This window comes from Lampetra planeri, chromosome 55 (genome assembly GCF_965212315.1).
Source record: "Lampetra planeri chromosome 55, kcLamPlan1.2.h2, whole genome shotgun sequence".
NCBI lineage: Eukaryota > Metazoa > Chordata > Hyperoartia > Petromyzontiformes > Petromyzontidae > Lampetra > Lampetra planeri.
The window spans coordinates 1,833,412-1,852,187 of NC_136161.1; the positions used below are offsets into that span (position 1 = coordinate 1,833,412).

The 18,776-nt window shown below is 50.3% G+C and overlaps 1 protein-coding gene across 2 annotated transcripts in view; it reads left to right on the top strand.

The window, feature by feature from the left end:
• LOC144735407 (uncharacterized) overlaps positions 1-13,546 on the top strand; it is a 53,656-nt gene extending 40,110 nt beyond the window's left edge. For both annotated transcript variants that reach the window (XM_078617798.1, XM_078617799.1), the window contains exons 4-6: positions 6,799-6,892; positions 7,508-7,591; positions 9,061-13,546. In XM_078617798.1, coding sequence (XP_078473924.1) covers positions 6,799-6,892; positions 7,508-7,591; positions 9,061-9,269 — 387 coding nt within the window. In that variant the 3' untranslated portion in view covers positions 9,270-13,546. The remainder of the gene's footprint in view (positions 1-6,798; positions 6,893-7,507; positions 7,592-9,060) is intronic.
• The last annotated feature ends 5,230 nt before the right edge of the window (positions 13,547-18,776 follow it).

Consider the following 18,776-nt stretch of genomic DNA (forward strand, 5'->3'; position numbering starts at 1 on the left):
GCAGGTGCTTAGTTTTGGTGGGGCTGATGGCAAGGCCCCACCTCTTAGTGGCACGCTCCAGTCTCAGCAGCAGCAGCGTCTCCAACTCCTCCTCTGAATGAGCAGCTATTACCAAATCATCGGCATACATAACGTGGTTGACCAATAGGGAGCCATCCCTTGATCGCACCCGGGCATCGATCAGCCTCCCATTATATCTGTACCAAATGGAAATTCCCTCGATACAGCTATTGAAGGCTTCACAAACTACGTGGTCAAAATAGATGTTAAATAATGTGGGAGCCAGAGGACATCCCTGTCGCACCCCAAAGTGTACAGGGAAAGGCTCTGACTCCCGGCCACGTAGTTTCACCCGGGCCCGCTCACCATCATGAAGGTCCTTAATGATCGTGAGCAGAGGGTCAAGGACTCCGAAAGCACGAAGAACAACCCAGAGCCCAGGCCTACTGATGGTATCATAGGCCTTGACCAGGTCAATAAAGCAGAGATGTAGGTCTTGTTGGAATTCCCTACACCTCTGCTGTAGCAGACGGACAGAAAATATGGCATCCGTGCAGGACCGCCCTTTCCTGAAACCGCATTGGGGCTCCGCAAGCCTCTCCTCAGCGTGCCTAGCAAGGCGATGTTGAATAATCCTTGCCAGGACCTTTCCCGGCACATTGAGGAGTGAGATGCCCTTGTAGTTGTTACAGTCTGTGCTGTCCTCCTTCTTAAAGAGGGGAACCACCAGGGCTTCCTTCCAATCCTGCGGAACCCGTCCAGTGGTCCAGACTGTTATGATGTCATGTAGGGCAGTCTGTGCACAAACGCCACCCTCCCTGAGCATTTCGCTTGGGAGATCATCTCTGCCCGGTGCCTTTCCTAGTCTCAGACTCCGGATCGCCTTCAGTACTTCCTCAACAGATGGCACCTCAGCCAGCCACTCACAGGGGGTGACCTCTTCCAATATTTGAGGCACCGCAGCCTCAGCAGGGTTATCCCCACTTTGTGCCATGATGTTTTCCTGGCTGAGTGAATTCCCCTCCCCCAGGACCTCACAGAAATGCTCAGCAAATCTGCAAACCTGTTCCTTGGGGGTCAGAGATTGGATCACCGTTTTTTTCCCCTAATGATGGTAATAGGTGTGACGCTGCAGGTTACTTTTTTGGTGGAGTTAAATAGTGATTTGTGATCGCGAGCCACTGAGGCAGACTCCATCTCCTCAGCAACCCGTGACCACCACCCATCCTTGCAGCGCCTTACGGCTCTCCGAACCTCCGAGCGAAGGCTGCGGTAAACCTCCTCATTCTCTGAAGTCGGATGCTGTAGCCGATGAGAGTGGGCCTGTCGCTTTTTCTCAACTAACCTGAACACCTCCTCTGTCAGCCAGGGTTTCTGGGGAGGTCTGGACCGCGTACCCAAAGCAGCCATTGCAGCTGCATGAGTCACAGTCCTAAACCTCGCCCATTTACCCTCGACATCAGGAGGCGTGGGGGATGATGCCAACCCCAGCTGCAAGCGATGATGAAATTCTCGCTTGCAACTTTCATCAGCTAACTGAGACCAGGCCACTTTAGGTTGGAATGGGGTCCTGGGTGTACACCCACCACCGGAGCGGAAGAATGGCAGGCGCATCTTACAGATGACTAGTCGATGGTCAGAGGACAGATCAGCTCCACGGTAGGTCCTGGTGTCAAGGACATGTGCTTGCATCCCCTGGTCCGTCACTATGTAGTCCAGCAGCTGTTCTTGCTTGTACCCGGCATGCATCCATGATGTTGTGTGGATGCGCCGATGCCGGAAGAGCGTGTTGGTAATTACAAGCCCATGGGCTGCACAAAAATCTAGCAGCCTCCTACCGTTGTTATTGAGCTGATCTGGCCCATGCATTCCAATCACTCCAGACCAGGTGCCAGCATCATGACCAACTCGGGCATGGTCCGGCAAAACAACCTCCTACCTCCTCGCGGTGCCGGACGGGCAACACTGTCGTGGACAGTGCTGTGGGGGAGGGCTAACGCCTCATTGGCCTCTCCCCTCATGGCATCTGTGACCACCACAGTGGCTAAACGGGCGCTCTGGATGGGTGCGAGGGGCTGGTAACCCCTCCACCCTCAATTTATTACCACGAAACTACGAATTAAACATAAATCTGTAACAAATAAGCTTGTGCCGGAGGCCCCCGGGGGGACAGGCGTCTATGACGTCTCCTAGCCAAACCCCAATTGGCGGAGCCAGGAGATTGAATTTTCACCCTCGGGGCTCCTCCAGAAACAACGAAAAGCCACTACGGATGGCCACGTGGAATTTTCGAACGCTCACCGCAGAGGAGAGGCTGCCACTCCTTTGTCGGGAGCTGGACCGGTACCGCCTGGATCTCTGTGGCATTCAGGAGGTCCGGTGGACCGGTTCTGGCTCCTGCCACCATGAGGGGTGGACAGTCCTCTACTCGGGGCAGGAGACTGCCAAACAACAGGGTGTGGCTCTTCTTTTGAACAAAAGAATGAAGGGGGCGTGGGAGCGTGGCGGTGAGTTGTGTGAAGCTGTAAGCCCCAGGATACTTTGGGCTCGCCTTCCCATCAACCAGAGGCGAGGAGTGGTGGTCGTGGTTACTTATGCCCCCACCGAAGACGAACATCCGTGGAGGGATGCAGGCAAAGCCGATGAGTCAGATGCCTTCTATGACCTCCTGTCACAGGTGCTGGCAAAAGTGGCCACTCGGGACAGAGTCATCTTGTTGGGTGACCCACATCATCACCCACATCATCATCCACATTATCACCCACATCATCACCCACATCGTCACACACATCGTCACCCACATCGTCACCCACATCGTCACCCACATCATCAGCCACATCATCACCCACATCATCCACATCGTCACCCACATTGTCACCCACATCGTCACCCACATCATCACCCACATCATCACCCACATCCACATCATCACCCACATCGTCACCCACATCGTCACCCACATCGTCACACACATCGGCACCCACATCGTCACCTACATCATCGCCCACATCGTCGCCCACATCGTCACCCACATCATCGCCCACATCGTCGCCCACATCGTCGCCCACATCGTCGCCCACATCATCGCCCACATCATCGCCCACATCATCGCCCACATCATCGCCCACATCATCACCCACATCACCCACATCATCGAAATCCCCGTGATTCTGTCTAAACAATTGCCAAGGTGGAACCTGGTCAAAGCTGACTGGGACCACTAATAAGTAATATTTTTAAAAACTTTTTTAAACATGCTTTAATGAAATGTACCGTACTAGTAATGGAAGAACTCCACGACTCCAGGAAGTGGTCCCGAAGCTTGCCATAACGTAAGGGAGCGCGTGGTCAATTACAGCCAACGTCAGTTTACCGTGGACAATTAGAGCTAAGCCGAAACATAACATGTAAAAAAGTTTGTTTAAAAATGTTTTTTTTTATGATAGAATATAGTATTGTCATCAGTATGACATAAGTATACCAAGTTTGCAGTCGATACCACATTGGAAAGTGGGTAAAAATTGAGTTACAAGATTTGAGGATACGACAACAACAACAACAGACTGAGTGAGTTCAAACACTTTCCTTCGGAGTGGGCAGGTAGGAACTTGGTTGGACGACGCATTCGTGCGATCCGTGTCACGCGGCGCAAGCTGCGTGGGGCGGCGCAAGCTGCGTGGGGCGGCGCGTCACGTGGTGGTGAGCCCGTCCGAAGCGCTCTATGGAATACAAATCGAGGGCGTGGCTATGCACGACAGACAGACAAATAATCCCTGGTGGGCAGTGTGGAACCTGTTGTTCCTACCTGTATAAAGTGCGTAAAAAGAGGCTGTAGAGAGAGTGGTGAGTCAAATTATTGCGGCACCAGGATGCTATCACCGTGTTATTGGCCTCCTAACTGCAGCTGCCAAGGAGGGCATCTCCCGAGGCTTCCAGAAACAATCCACTTCCTGCTGGACAAAAGAGACCCAGGACCTGCTCCGACAGTATGACCAGTCGGGCAACCCAAAGATTGGAAAGGCCCTGCCTCTCAGCCAGATGTCAGCGGTAGACTGAGTGCATTGAAGGCCTGGACTTCACACACTTGAGAACACAAAAGGACTCCTCGGCAAATATTAAGCGAGAGATCCATTGCTAAATTACACCGGACATTGGACTAAATTTCTTCACAAGACCCTGCCTCCATCAGCACAGTGGAAGTGAGTGAGGGTCTGGCTGCAATGACGAAAGGCAAGGCTGCTGGCAGAGATGGTATCCCCCAGAATTCCTTCATTACTTAGGCCCTAAGGGTCACCAATGGCTGGAATATCTGTACACCAAAACCATGAAAACCGGATGCATCCCAAAAGTATGGCGGGAGGCGATGGTTCTGGCCACGCCCAGACCGGGGAAACCAACCCACCACCCGGGAAGCTATCGGCCAATACCACTCCTGTGCACGGTCTACAAACTCCTGGAATGCATCATCCTCCGGAGAATCGGCCCCCTCGTGGAGTCCGTGATCCCCTGCAGAACGAGCATTGGGAGTTCGGCCTGGACGCAGCAGCTGCTGCTGTGACGAAGTTTGGGGCCCTTGCAACGCAGATCGAGGCCGTATTCCAGAAGAAGGCCAAGACCTGCATGGCCTTTGTGGACTTGTCGTTGTCCTACGACACAGCCTGGATTAAGGGCTTGATGTTGAAGCTCGCAAGGACCATCCTTCGCCTCGACACAATAAACCTGATATGGACGATGCTGAGCAATAGGCTGTCTATATGGGTGACAGCGCCAGCTCACCTCGGTTCCTCAACAATGGATTGCAACCAAGTTTGGTACCGGCGCCAATGCTCTTCAACGTCTCTACACCAGCGACGTGCCGCCAACTGGGTTATGCAAATTTGTATACCCGGATGACCTTGCCCTGGCAACGCAAGCAGCCACTTGTAATGACATCGAATCCACTCTGAACAAAGATCTAAACAGCAAGGGGGGAACACTTCCAGAAATGGAGGCTCGAGTCCAATCCCTACAACTACAAATCGTCGCTGAATTTCACGTTGACAATATCAGCGCGAAGCACACCCCGAAAGTGACCTACGGCAACGCCGTGCGTCACGACCCCACTCTGACCTACCTCGGGAGTGAAGCAGGACCTCACACGAATCTTCCATGGCCACCTGCATAAGATAGCCGCCAAGACCATAACAAGGGTGAACACATTCTTGGTTCTTTCGGTAAAGTCACGTACAAGGGAAATGATAAAATAATAAAAATAAAACAATAAAATTCTCGCGACGTTTGGACTGCAACACAAGCAATCATCATCAGGTGTGAAAACCACAGCAAGACAATTTGAAAAAAGTGAAAAAAAAATCCGCTACTTTTTAAAAAATTGTCTTGCTGTGGTTTTCACACCTGATGATGATTGCTTGTGTTGCAATCAAAACGTCGTGATTTAATTTTATTGTTTTATTCTTTTTATTCTTTTATTATTTCCCTTCTACGTGGCTTTACCAAAAGAACCAAGAATATGAATCCCTGCAGTCACGAAAGCTTTAAATCCAAATTCAAGGGTAAACCTGCTCCAGAAACTTGTAAACACTCGCTGGAGAGCATCAGCACGCTCAGTGCCGCGGACATCAACGATGGCGCTTGTGTCCTCTGTAGCCGAACGCTGTGCACCAGTGTAGACCAGAAGTCATCACCTCTCGACTTGTTAATGTCCAACTGAACACTGCAATTTGGTGGTGTATGACTGGAACCCTCAAGACGACCTCCAACTCCGTGGTTGCCTGTGCTGTCGCCAAATCTCTAACCCCACCCATCAGCTGCAACGCTGCAACCCTCTGGGAAGTCCTTCGACTCGATGCAAACAGTCACCCATTCACTGGGACCTCAGTAAGACTCCTCGTCAACGCTTGAACTCACGCAAGTCCTTGTGGACCCATTTGCTGCACCTTAAATAATTATAATTCGCGAAGCGCATGGTCCACCCTCAATTGGATCCACACAAACCGAGGCAGATGTGGATACCTGGTGCACAAATGGAAGATTAAAAACTCTCCAGCATGCGACTTTGGTCATCCAGAACAGACTACAACATTTATAATGACACAATGCCCGACGACCCACAAATACGAAGTAGATATCACAGCGACGGTCCACTCCTCTGGTCCTTACGCAGTTATTTGGCTTGACCACCTGAACGTGAAATTGCAGTTGTAGCCTCGCATCTACATCAGAAATACAAAAGAAGAAAACTACAACTACCACCAATAGAGTTACTCAAACTACAACCACTGCCGCAACTACCATCATCACTACAACTACCATAACCACCATTACTATCACAACAACTACCATTACAACTACCATCACCAAAGTACAATTTTCTGTGGATGGAAAATTGACTACTCCGTCTTTTGCATGTCTCTCTCCCTGTGTCTCTCCCCGTGTCTTTATCCCGTGTCTCTCTCCGCGTGTCCCCCTCTCTCTCCCCCATGGATCTATCCCCATGTCTCTCTCCCCGTGTCTCCACCTCTCTCCCCGTGTCTCCACCTGTCTCCCCGTGTCTCTTTCCCCGTGCTTCTCTCCCCGTGTCTCTCTCCCCGTGTCTCCACCTTTCTCCCCGTGTCTCTCTCCCCGTGTCTCCACCTCTCTCCCTGTGTGTCTCTCCCCGTGTCTCCACCTCTCTCCCCGTGTCTCTTTCCCCGTGCTTCTCTCCCCGTGTCTCTCTCCCCGTGTCGCCACCTCTCTCCCCGTGTCTCTCTCCCCGTGTCGCCACCGCTCTCCCCGTGTGTCTCTCCACGTACGCGTCAGATGGAGGAGGTGTGGAGACTGCGGAAGCTGTGTGTGGGACTGCAGGTCTCCGTGGCGTGTGTCTGCAGAGAGCTTGACCTCCTGGGAGACACAGGTACAATATTTTATTTCATCGCCACCCTCGAGATAGGGTGACTTTCATGTCCGAGCGGGTCATGATGCAGACACCTGGTCTGGAGTGATTGGAAGGCATGGGCCAGATCAGCGCAATAACAATGGTAGGAGGCTGCTAGACTTTCTTTGCAGCCTATGAACTTGTGAGAGTGATTTGGTGTGTGATTATGTGTCTGTGCGAGTGAGTATGTGGTAGTGTAGTGGTTAGTGCGCTGTAATTGCTGCTCACGGCCAACACCGGTGACGATTATCTGTACCGGTCCTGGGCCTCCTCTAGGTCGACTCGGCCTTAAATGAATACCTGGTGTGATGTGTAAACATCTCCACTGGGGAGACAAAGGTGGCTAAGAGTGGTGCTGGCCACCCACTCCCTAGTGTGCCATGCTGGCCTTCATAGACGCTCGCTAACAGCACTTGCCCCAACAGTCTGTTAAGGCTACACGGTGCATCTTTGTCTTGTTTGAGTTGTTGGTGTTGTTATTTTAATGTCTGGATTGTGTGAGGAGCTCACAAATCCTCAATAGAATTGGACACAGTCCCCATCATCAGAGATGGAGCTGATGCGTGTCTTCACATGTCTCCGTGTATTCCTTAGGGATGCCCTTTGACCCGGATGTGAATTCAAACTTCCATGACAACATGGGTTACCCTGGACACAAGCTACCTCGAGTGAAGACAGGTGAGCGATCCGATTCACAGATTCACGCAAAAAATATTGACCAAAGCATTTGTAAGATTTTCCATAAAGTTCCGTTGATGAAAATATGGCCTTGCCTATTTAAAATAATGTCACACGATGTCAATACTTTTGGCGAGAAAAAACACAGGAAGTGACATAGGAAGTGACGTCATAGGAAGTGACATCATAGGAAGTGACGCTATAGGCAGGGGCATCACAGAAATTACGCAAAATGGCGTCACGTTTTCAGACAATTATTTTTATTCATTTTTATGATTGTTATCCCATGTGTGTTACCCAAAAAAGCCTCGCTAAGTTTCTAGAAGGGTTCTGACAATGTTTTTGCAGTCGGGGGCGGGGGGTGATGATGATTAAAGAATTAGGCATTAGCTTTTCCACCAATAACATCGGAGTTGTGTTCAGATGTTCAAACACCAAATCGATACCGATTATTGCAAGGCATCACCAAAGTCTGCATTAACCACAAACAAACGTGCTTTGATAATCGTGTCCGCATTGCCTTTCAAACGGATTGGCCTGCACCAGAAATTGCCACCTTCATGGGCCACCGAGGTAGCTGCTGGGCAGTTGGAGGCAGTCGCCCTCCAGCAACAACGGAGGATGGAGGAGCGACGCTCACAACAACGAGCGGAGCGCCGGGCGGCTAAAATGCAATAGAGTTGGCGCAATAGGGGGCACAGATGGTGCATCTGCCAGTGATCTCAGTGTGCCGACCCATGGCACCTGCTGGGTCTGTCCCGTGACCTCCTACCAGGAGAGAGCCTTTGACGCTTCACGTGGCCTCGAAGTGCACCTGGCCTGGCACAAGCACCGTGGTGACGTGAATGTGGATGTCGGCATGGGGGGTCGGTGGTGCAGCACTCGGCGTGCTGCGCCTCGTACCTGGTGACGCGAGTTCGATTCCCGCTCCGAACCATTCCTGGGCCTCCCCTGGGTCGACTCGGCCTCAACTATGTACCTGGTGCGTTGTGTCAACATCACCACTGGGGAGACAAAGGCGGCCGGGCGTGGTGTTGGCCACCCGCCCCCTCGTGTGTCGTGGCGGCCTTCATAGACGCTGCTACTCGCTAACAGCACTTGCCCCTACAGCCTGTCACAGGCTACACGGGGGATCTTTGTGTGTTTGTGTGGGGGGGGAGTGGTGGCGCAGCGGTGAGCGCACTGTGCTATAAACCCGGTAGAGACCCGAGTTCGATTCCCACTCACGGCCACCACCAACACCGATGGTAGCGATTAACCCGTCCCCTAGGTGGACTCGGCCCCAAACGAATACCTGGCGCGGTGTGTGGTGAACATAACCACGGCTGGGTGGTGTCGTGCCGGCCACCCCCCCCCACAGTGGCCGCCTTTCACCGTCTCCGCTGCTGCTGCTTGTTACTCACAGCACTCGCACCCTGACGGTCTCTCAAGGCTACACGGGGGACCTTTGCCTTTGTGTGCACATGCAGTCGGCCACGCGAAGCCGAAGGCGGGAGAGGGGGGGAGCGAGACGAAGGTGGAGGAGGCGGTGACGGCGGTGGGGGCGGTGACGGCGGTGGGAGCGGTGGGAGCGGTGGAGGCGTTGGAGGCGGGCTCGTGGGACTGTATCTACTGCACGTTCGCCAACCACGGCAGCCTCCCGCACTGCGAGCTCTGTGAGATGCCCCGGCCATTGTGAAGTGGGGAGGAGGCACCGGGAGAGACTCGGAGACACGGGGACGGAGACACGGGGTGGGCAGGGGGGGGGGAGACTCGGGGAGACACTGGGAGGAGACACGGGAGAGTGACACAGGGAAAGACTCGGAGACACGGGGAGACACAATGTGAAGCTGGGATATGACACGGTGGGGGGTGGGGTGACACGGGGGGACACGGGGAGACGCGGTGCGACTGGGAGAAACGGTGATACAATGGGAGATACTTTAAGGCACACTGGGAGACACGGGGAGACACTGGGGGACACTGGGGGACGAATTGAGACACTGAGAGATGCTGGCATACATAGTAAGACACTGGAAAAAACTGAGACGGGGAGACACTGTGAGACACTGTGAGACACTGTGAGACACTGGGAGACATGGGGAGACATGGAGAGACACTGGGAGACACTGTGAGACACTGTGATACACTGTGAGACACGGAGAGACATGGGGAGACATTCAGACAGGGAGACATGGAGAGATAGTGTGAGACACGGGGAGACACTGGGAGACACGGGGAGACATGGGGAAACACTGTGAGACTGTGAGACACTGTTGAGACACTGGGAGACACTCTGAGACACTGTGAGACACTGGGAGACATGGGGAGACAGCACGGGGAGGGAGGAGACACGGGGAGGAGACACGGGGAGGAGACACGGGGAGTAGACAGTATGAGAGGGCTGTACACACCGATCCAGTTGTATGGTTTGTTTTTGCATTTGTCTGAGACCAAGTTTAATTGTATATTCCAATTTGTTTAAGCAATGCTGTGTGGATTTGTAAATGGTAATGGCTGCCTATTATCAAGTACGTATCTGTGTGTGTGTGTTGAACTTCTGTCGCACCGTAACGGAGCCTACTGTGCTCATCGTAGGTGCGGGGGAATGACAACAAACTAAATGCAACAAGCAGTTCTAAAGAAGTGCGTTTGTCAATGTAGATGATGATTTAAAAGTGCATAACTCCAGTGGCTTCCTGATATCTGAAGGAAGAGCATTCCAGACGGCCGCAGAAGCGGATCTGCAAGCGCCGCGCGGTGCGGTGACCGTCTTTGTCTGATGGTTCTTAGTGTGAGTTTTCAAGCAATACTTTCCACAGGTCTAGCCCCGACTTGGGAAAAGGACGCGTTGGTGAGACGTTAACTACCTCGCCTGGTATACAGGAGGTTGTGGGCTCGATACTCACCCTGACGCCTGCTGCTGTATATTTGGAGTTTGCGTGTCTCTCTCATCATCATCATCACGGTGGCTAGATGTTGACTGCCTCGCCTGGTATACAGGAGGTTGTGGGTTCGATACCCACCCTGGCGCCTGCTGCTTTGTATTTGAAGTCTGCGTGTCTCTCTCATCATCATCACTGTGGCTAGGAGATGTTGACTGCCTCGCCTGGTATACAGGAAGTCGTGGGTTCGATACCCACCCTGACGCCTGCTGCTGTGTATTTGGAGTTTGCGTGTCTCTCTCTCTCATCATCATTATCACTGTGGCTCGGAGATGTTGACTGCCTCGCCTGGTATACAGGAGGTTGTGGGTTTGATACCGACCCTGACGCCTGCTGCTGTATATTTGGAGTTTTCGTGTCTCTCTCTCATCATCATTATCACTGTGGCTCGGAGATGTTGACTGCCTCGCCTGGTATACAGGAGGTTGTGGGTTTGATACCGACCCTGACGCCTGCTGCTGTATATTTGGAGTTTGCGTGTCTCTCTTCCCGTGGTCGCGTGGATTTTTCTGCGGCTCCTCTGGTGTTTCCGTCCACATTTAGAATCGACGTGCGTTCGGATTTTTTTGGCTGCTGCTGCTGTAAATTTCCACGTGATTTGCAACTCCGTTAAGCTGATATCGTTAGTGCCCAGGTACCTGGATAAATACAAAAAATAGTTTCGTTTTAAGAAACGCGAGCAAAAACGAAATTTCGGAAATCGGAAAGTCCCCACCAATGTAATGCTAAAAATTAGCGCTGTGTTTCAGACAGTCAGTTATTCCTCCAGGATAAATACAGATTCTGATTCTGACAATACACCCCACCTATACAACTGTTTACAATAGAATAATTATAATGAACATACACATTAAAGCAATCGAATCATAATTCAAAACAGATGTAATTAACGCAAACCTGTCAACCCCTCAGTGCCATCACAGACCAACTCAGACCTCAGTGGTCACCCCGTTCCCTTATAAATCTCAACGTTCATCTTACAAAGCCCCATCACAAGGGAGAAACACAAACACAGACAGGAAAACCTTGGACTGCGAGTAACTTGGTCTGCGAGTGTTTTGCAAGAGGAGCAAATTTGTGAAATAAATATTTATAAACGAGCGAAGTCTTGCAATACGAGCAGTACGTGTAGACGCTTTGTCTGCCGAGCATCACGTGATCACTACTGATGTACGAGTGCTTTGATATACGAGTGCTTTGGATTACAAACACATTTCCTGAACGAATTGTGCTCGCAATCGAAGGTTTTACTGTAGGTAAAATTTGTGTTAACTTAATTCCCGTGTACAATAATGCGGGTAAACCACATGGGTTGACGGGTGTGGTAACCTTTTCAGGGGAGCTCGACAAAATGTCTGCTGCACGTTGGGATGCTTGGAGGGGCGACGTGGAGGCGTTGCTCTTGCCCTTTCGTGACACCGTGACTTCTTGGCAGATCAGAATCTTTATTGAGACCGCAGCAGGAGGAATCTGATCAGCTATGAAGCTCTTCTGAACAGATGCCCAGACGCAGATGGATGGCACTGCGCTCTGTTTGATGATCGCATGCCGCGTGAAATTCGATTTCGCTAATCGTAAAAAAAAACGGTCCACAATTTTTCGATTTAAAGCTTTCGTGACTGCAGGGATTCATCTTCTTGGTTCTTTCGGTAAAGTCAATATGTTTAATTCCGCGGTTGATATGTAAACACCACCTACACATTCCACAAGGAGTGACTAATCCCATATCTGCATTTTCCATCAATATGCTTAATTCCGCTGTTGATATGTAAATTCCTTTGTCAAGGCACTCTCCTCCTCTAACCCAGCTTAAATATACGCTGCAAAGCTTGGCGGTGTTCATTCGGACGCTGTCTTTCCGACATCTCTGTTTCTTCACCTGAGGACGGCTGCTTGTGTTGTGGCCGAAACGTCGTGAGAATTTTTATTTGATGTATAATTTATTATTTCCCTTCTACGTGACTTTACCGAAAGAACCAAGAAGATGGGTCCACAATTTGCCGATTGTGTGAATGTAAAACGTCGTAAACCGATCGTTCGTAAACATGGAGGCCTGCAACCTCTCGCGTTATCCTCCACTTCACTCCAGCAATGGGCACGAGATCGCAATGGCAATACCGATCAAGTGTACGTTTTCGAGTGGCATGTCCTATTGTATCTACCAATTCCCTTGAGCAGCAATGCTGACGATTGCTTTCCGCACTTATGATTTGCAACACTTTCCAAGTCGACGTGTTCAACTGGCTGTAATCCCGATGTGGCAGATCACTTGAGCGGCGGGGGGCGTTTGATTATTATTTCCCAGTGCTGCAAAGATGGCAAAAAGGTGTTCAAAGTATCAATTGTGGCAATACCCATTCAATGCGACGGCATTCCATAGGGTGCATAGGCGGCTACGATTTAAGTTTCCCGGCTCGCTTTGAGGCATGGGGGGTACTGGATGTCCGAGTGCGCCCTGGCGAACGTGGCGGCTGCGTTGTGAAACATGGGCAATTAAACAGGAATGTGAATACGGCCGTGCTGGTTGGTGCTGGTTGGTGACTGACTCCTGTGACTTCACAAAGGCGGCAGCGGCAGCGGCAGCGTTGTGAGCGAAGCGACTTGGATTGCGAGTCCGGGAAAGCCTCGCTTCATGCACAAGTTGGGGATTCTGGATGTTTCGCGAGTTGCGAAATGTCGTCCTGGACACTAATTCGCTATCCGCGACCCGCCGGACTCCAGAATTCGCGAGTGTACATCCAGTAGATCATCAGTCATTCAGTAGATCATCGATTATACAGTCGACCATCGATTATACAGTCGACCATCGATTATACAGTAGACCATCGATTATCCCGGCGGCTTCGGAGTGGTGGGTGCCGGATTTTCAAAAACGTCGGAATATCGCGACGAATCGTTATTTAAAATAGCAAATTTTTGCACATTCTTGCATAACATGTGTGTAGGTGTTGTGTTTATGTTCTGTAGTGTTTAAAATGTGTTTCCTATGTGAAATTGGCTTTAAATAAACATACAAATAGACGAAAATAAATATCATTTTAAAAGTTACCGTATTTACCATACCACTCCAATCTCGGAGTGATATATATATATATTTATAAAACGTGCAGTGTTTTCATTGTTTAAGTTGAATGTTGTGTATAATGTACTTAATATAATAATGTAGTGAGTGACTTCCGACACGTCTAGTAGAAGGCTTATTATTTATTAAGAGCCCACGGGGCGATACACTTCGTCACGCGGCTACACTTCGGCTGTCCAAACACGTCGCCCATCTCCGTCCTAAGCTACGCTGGCTGGCTGACGAGCGTAGCGGCGGCGACGAAGCTGGTCTTGCAGAAGAACAGCCGCGTGGTCGAAGACGAAGAGATAACGACGGCAGCAACGCAACCAGGACCCAGACCCCACTCTCACAGCCCCGAAGTTCTGGTCCGGCGCTCCTTATACCTGCCTGGCGCGGCCTGGCTCCACCTCTGGCCACGCCCCCTTTCCAGAAGCTTCTGGTTGGTTCCCGGAGCTTCTCGACTGACTCCGCCCTTGACCTTTACCCCAGACACGCCGCTTCATAACAAGGCATTATGTAATGCAGCTACAACCGTAATTACCCCCACAGGCCAGCAGGTGTCACCCTGTCATTACAATAAGACACCGAAATCAAACGTCGCTACTTTTTTTGGTCACGCTACACGATGCCGATTGCCGGATTGGTTACAGCTTTTGGAGCGGTGTTTTGCCGGGTTTTGCCGGATCGGCCCGGGACCGCCGGATAATGTTGGAAGCAGCAGCCGGATAATCGCGTGATTCTGGATAATCGATGATCAACTGTAGTGCCACTGACACCGGGGAGGTGCGCACTGAATGTTACATTTGCAGCTTTAACACACAGTAGTAGTCGGAGGTTTTCGCGACCAACATTATTCATAAGAGGTTTTTGTTGGGTTAGATCGTGTAAATATAAGATATGGTGTTGTTAAACCCGCCACCACCCGACAGCCAATCGGTAACGTTTGTCACGTAAACTAAATGTGCCAATTAGTTACAAAACCTAACCCCCCAAAAAACTCCATTGTGGATACATTTGAAATTGTCTGCGAAGATGAGGCAATGCCCCCTTGGCTGCCCGCTTTGTCCTCAGTCTCGCAGTAATCCTGCTCTGAACTTGATACGTGCTTACTACAATCAACTCGTCTACACATTTTGGTACAAACGAGTCGACCGTGGGGTCAATGATTCAAAATAAGGGAAAGTTTTGACGGCCAATGCACTACCCCCCCTGAGTACTAAAGTGATAACAGCTGTTTACGCAGATGCCTGCATCTCCCTGAGGAGTCATCCTAAATTCCTCACCACCACGTCCGTCGTCATCATTAAACAAAGGTAAAAAAAACACTCATGGTTGTGTATAATTCATTAATTGTAGTCATCGCCATTAAACATTTACCATTTCTTGATGCACAAATTTCCCCTCGCTTGAGTTGGCATTCGACGTTCGGAGAGGACCGCTTCCCTGAGGAACGGTGCCATCCCCCGTGATCCGTGGCTCAAAAAAAATCACTCGAGATGGATGGCGTGTGTCGGCCAAGAGGAGTTAATGTGAATTCTGTCGCGAGGGGGTCACAATTGAACACGTAGGGATACTCGATTTGTCAACGTTGTCGTGGGTTTACTCTCCAACACACCAGTGTGCTGTTCTAGTGTAGTGTCAGTGATTCGGAGACAAGGTTTGTAGGAGGCACCTTTATTAACACCGTTCACGGTCTCGTCACACACTCCCCACAGCTCAGCGTCGCCTGTGCACAACACTGGTCGTCTAACACTGACGACGCTGACTGAGATAGCCAACTACTATCTTGTAGCGCGACGTCTAGCGGAGACGGCAGCAACGACGAGACGAGTCCACTCCCAGCACCGGCAGCCCTGAGCCCCCCGCTCTCGGCTCCTTTTATGCTCCCGGCGCGTCCTGGCTCCCCCCTGACCACGCCCCCTTCTCGAACCCACCAGCAGGTTCCAGGGGCCTCCAGACGGGGTCCTCCGTGACCCTTGCCCTAGTTCCTCCGCTCTGCCCACACACCGTGCACACCCTCACCACCCTCACCGGCTTGTGTGCTGTCTGTCCACCGCAGTTGCCGCTGCTGTCCACCAGCCGGCGCTATTACGCTACACATTACTATACACTACACTATACACTACACTATACACTACATTACTATACACTACACACCACTATACACTACATTATACACTACACTATACACTACACTATACACCACACTATACACTACACTATACACCACTATACACACTATACTACACTATACACTACACTATACACTACAGTACAGTGGCGGCTCCTGCAAAATCTCTCAGGGGGGGGCAAATGTCTGGATGATTGATAAGGATAAGGTCCACCCATGCAATGGATAAATTAACAGCTTAAGCATGTAAAGGCAACTTCACTTCTTTAATATTAATGAAAAATAAAGTGACTCTTACAATACATCTTGTTTGTTTCTATACTCACTATTAATACAATCCACTCAAGTTTATTTTATTAAAGATTCCACTAGGTGGCGACAAATTATATTGTTGGATGAAACGTGCTTACGTATGATGACGTAAGCACGTTAGTGCGAGCCCTCCCGGAAGCCATAGAGAATGCATAGCAGCGCCCCCCGTTCGAAAAAAAACATCTTTGAATGTAAGTCTATGGGACCACTCGGGGCGATTCTCAGCCGGAGTGAAATCGCCCAAAAAGAGGCGGTACTCCACAGAACGTGACATGACGCTGATTGGACTATATCCAGAGGCACAGTGACGGCTAGCGTGGTTGAATGACATTGGTGGTGCGTCGCCCAATCGCCCTAATGAAGAAACCGCCCCTGCTACAGTATACACTACACTATACACTACACTCGTAACTAATTGCCACGTTTTGTTTATGTGACAGCCACCTTACTGATTGGCTGTGTCGGGTGGTGGCGGGTTTAACGACACATTTATATTCACGCGATCTAACCCAACAAAAACCTCTTGTGGATAAGTCACACGTATGGGGCGAATCGCTCCTTCACTGACTCTACCTGATGAATGAATTCTCTCCCCCCCCCCGCCACCCGTACCAAGGAACGTAAACCGCTGGTTTTCGGAATGAGGTTTCTGCATTCGCGAGCACTTTCAAGAAAGTCAACCCCCATCAGGAGGAATGAGGATGACGATCGCTTCTGTCGTGATCGAAACGTCGTAGTTTTTGTTTATTTTAAAATGTATTATATTTTGATTATATTGTACCTCCGTGACTTTGTGTGGTTAATGCAGACTTGATGCCTTGCAAAAGGTCAACTATTTGGCGTTTGAACATCTCGACACATTCTTTGGTTCTTTCGGTAAAGTCACGGTGGGTAGAAATAAAATAAAACAGCCACGACGTTTCGATTGCAACACAAGCGTCCGTCATCAGCTGGGACAACCACAGCAAGAAACAATTGCTGAAGTGGGAAAAAAGGGCTGCCGTGGCAAGAGGTTATATCGGTAAGAGAGGGGGGAGGAGAGAGGGGGTAGGGGGAGAGGCCGCGTGAGCGCTTGGGGAAGATGACGTGAGGCTGGGCGGGGGACGTTTCTCCCCCACGTGACTTTACCGAAAGAACCAAAGCGTATGGGTTCCTGCAGTCACGAAAGCTTAAAATCAAGAATCTCAACACAACTCCTGGTTTTATTGCCGTAGAGGGTGAACCCTAACTACACATTTGTACCATCTTATTTGACAGGTACTATTCTACTTTACCGAGTGTTGACATCCCCAGCGTTTAACAGTGCTGCTTTTATTTTGATTATCAGCCAACACCGGCCACAACCCCGAGTTGAGGTGCACTATTGTTCTCTTTTAACCCCCCCCCCCGTGCCATTTCCTTGCTACCACATTCAGATAAGCCCCTCCCCCCTCTCCCTTAACTTGTATTTAAGGGCTTGTCTCTTAGAATTTTTCGTCACTTGAGACAGTAAATTTAGTTGTGACGGTCCCACCTGATGACAGAGACTTGTGTTGCCTCCGAAACGTCGTGATTTATTATTGTATTTATATATTTTTTATTACTTATTTTTTACCTACGTGACTTTACCGCAAAAAACCTAAGAGTATGAATCCTGGCAGTCACGAAAGCTTCAAATCTAGAATGAACCCTATTATTATGTTTCACCATTACGACAGCTTCCTCAGCCAACTGCAAAACTCTGGAATAGGCGAAGCGCTGCCTTGAGCTTGACAACGACACTGCACTGAGGGTCAGTGGGCCTGGCTCCCGTACTGGGAACAAATCGTGGACAGATTAGAAGATAACCTCGTCAAAGCAGGTTATAGTTAACGTGCATATGAAAGGGTTTTTTTGTAGTTAGATCACGTGAGTATAAATGTGTCGTTAGCCCACCACCACCCGACACAGCCCAGTGAGGTTTGTTACGTCCATAAATGACGTCACGCGATTTTGAACGATTTGACCCCCCCCCCCCCTCGTCACACGGCGTCACAAAAATTCAGACCCCCCCACCTCAAATATGACGTCACAAAGCTCTGCCCCCCCAAAAAAATATATATATAAAAGATGCTTCAAATCGCTTTAAACTATTGTCATTGTAGTGCGTATTTAATGTGGCGCTGCACTCTGATGCTGTAGGAGAAAACATGTATTACAAAGTCTATTTAATTAAGTAGAACGTGTTGTCTGTATTTATTTAAAGTTGCACATTTTGATGTGACGTCACATTTCTCACCACCCCCCCTCGTCACACATCGTCACAAATGTCAGACCCCCCCCCCCCCAGGTGAGTGACGTCATTGATGGACGGCCCCTCACTCCGCTGACTCCTGACCGCCGTGGTCCGCCTTGATCGCCTCAATGTCAAATTGTCCTCGTCGCTCTTCATCAGCAGCGACACGAGAGAAGAACCCAGCCCCGATGCTCCTGGCGATTCAGGAGGAGGAATTCCCGACTGACACTCGACGACAATTGATCGTGGCATTGTTGGTGCGATGTTGACTACCTCGCCTGGTACGCAGGAGGTCATGGGTTCGATCCCGACCTGACGCCTGTTGCTGCTGTATATTTGGAGTTTGCGGCGTCTCTCTCCCCGTGTGTCTCTGTGTGTCTGTTTCTTCCCCGTGTGTCTCTGTGTGTCTGTCTCTCTGTCTTTCTCCCCGTGTCTCTCTGTCTCTCTCCCCGTGTGTCTCTGTCTCTCTCCCCATGTATCTCTCTGTGTCTGTCTCTCTC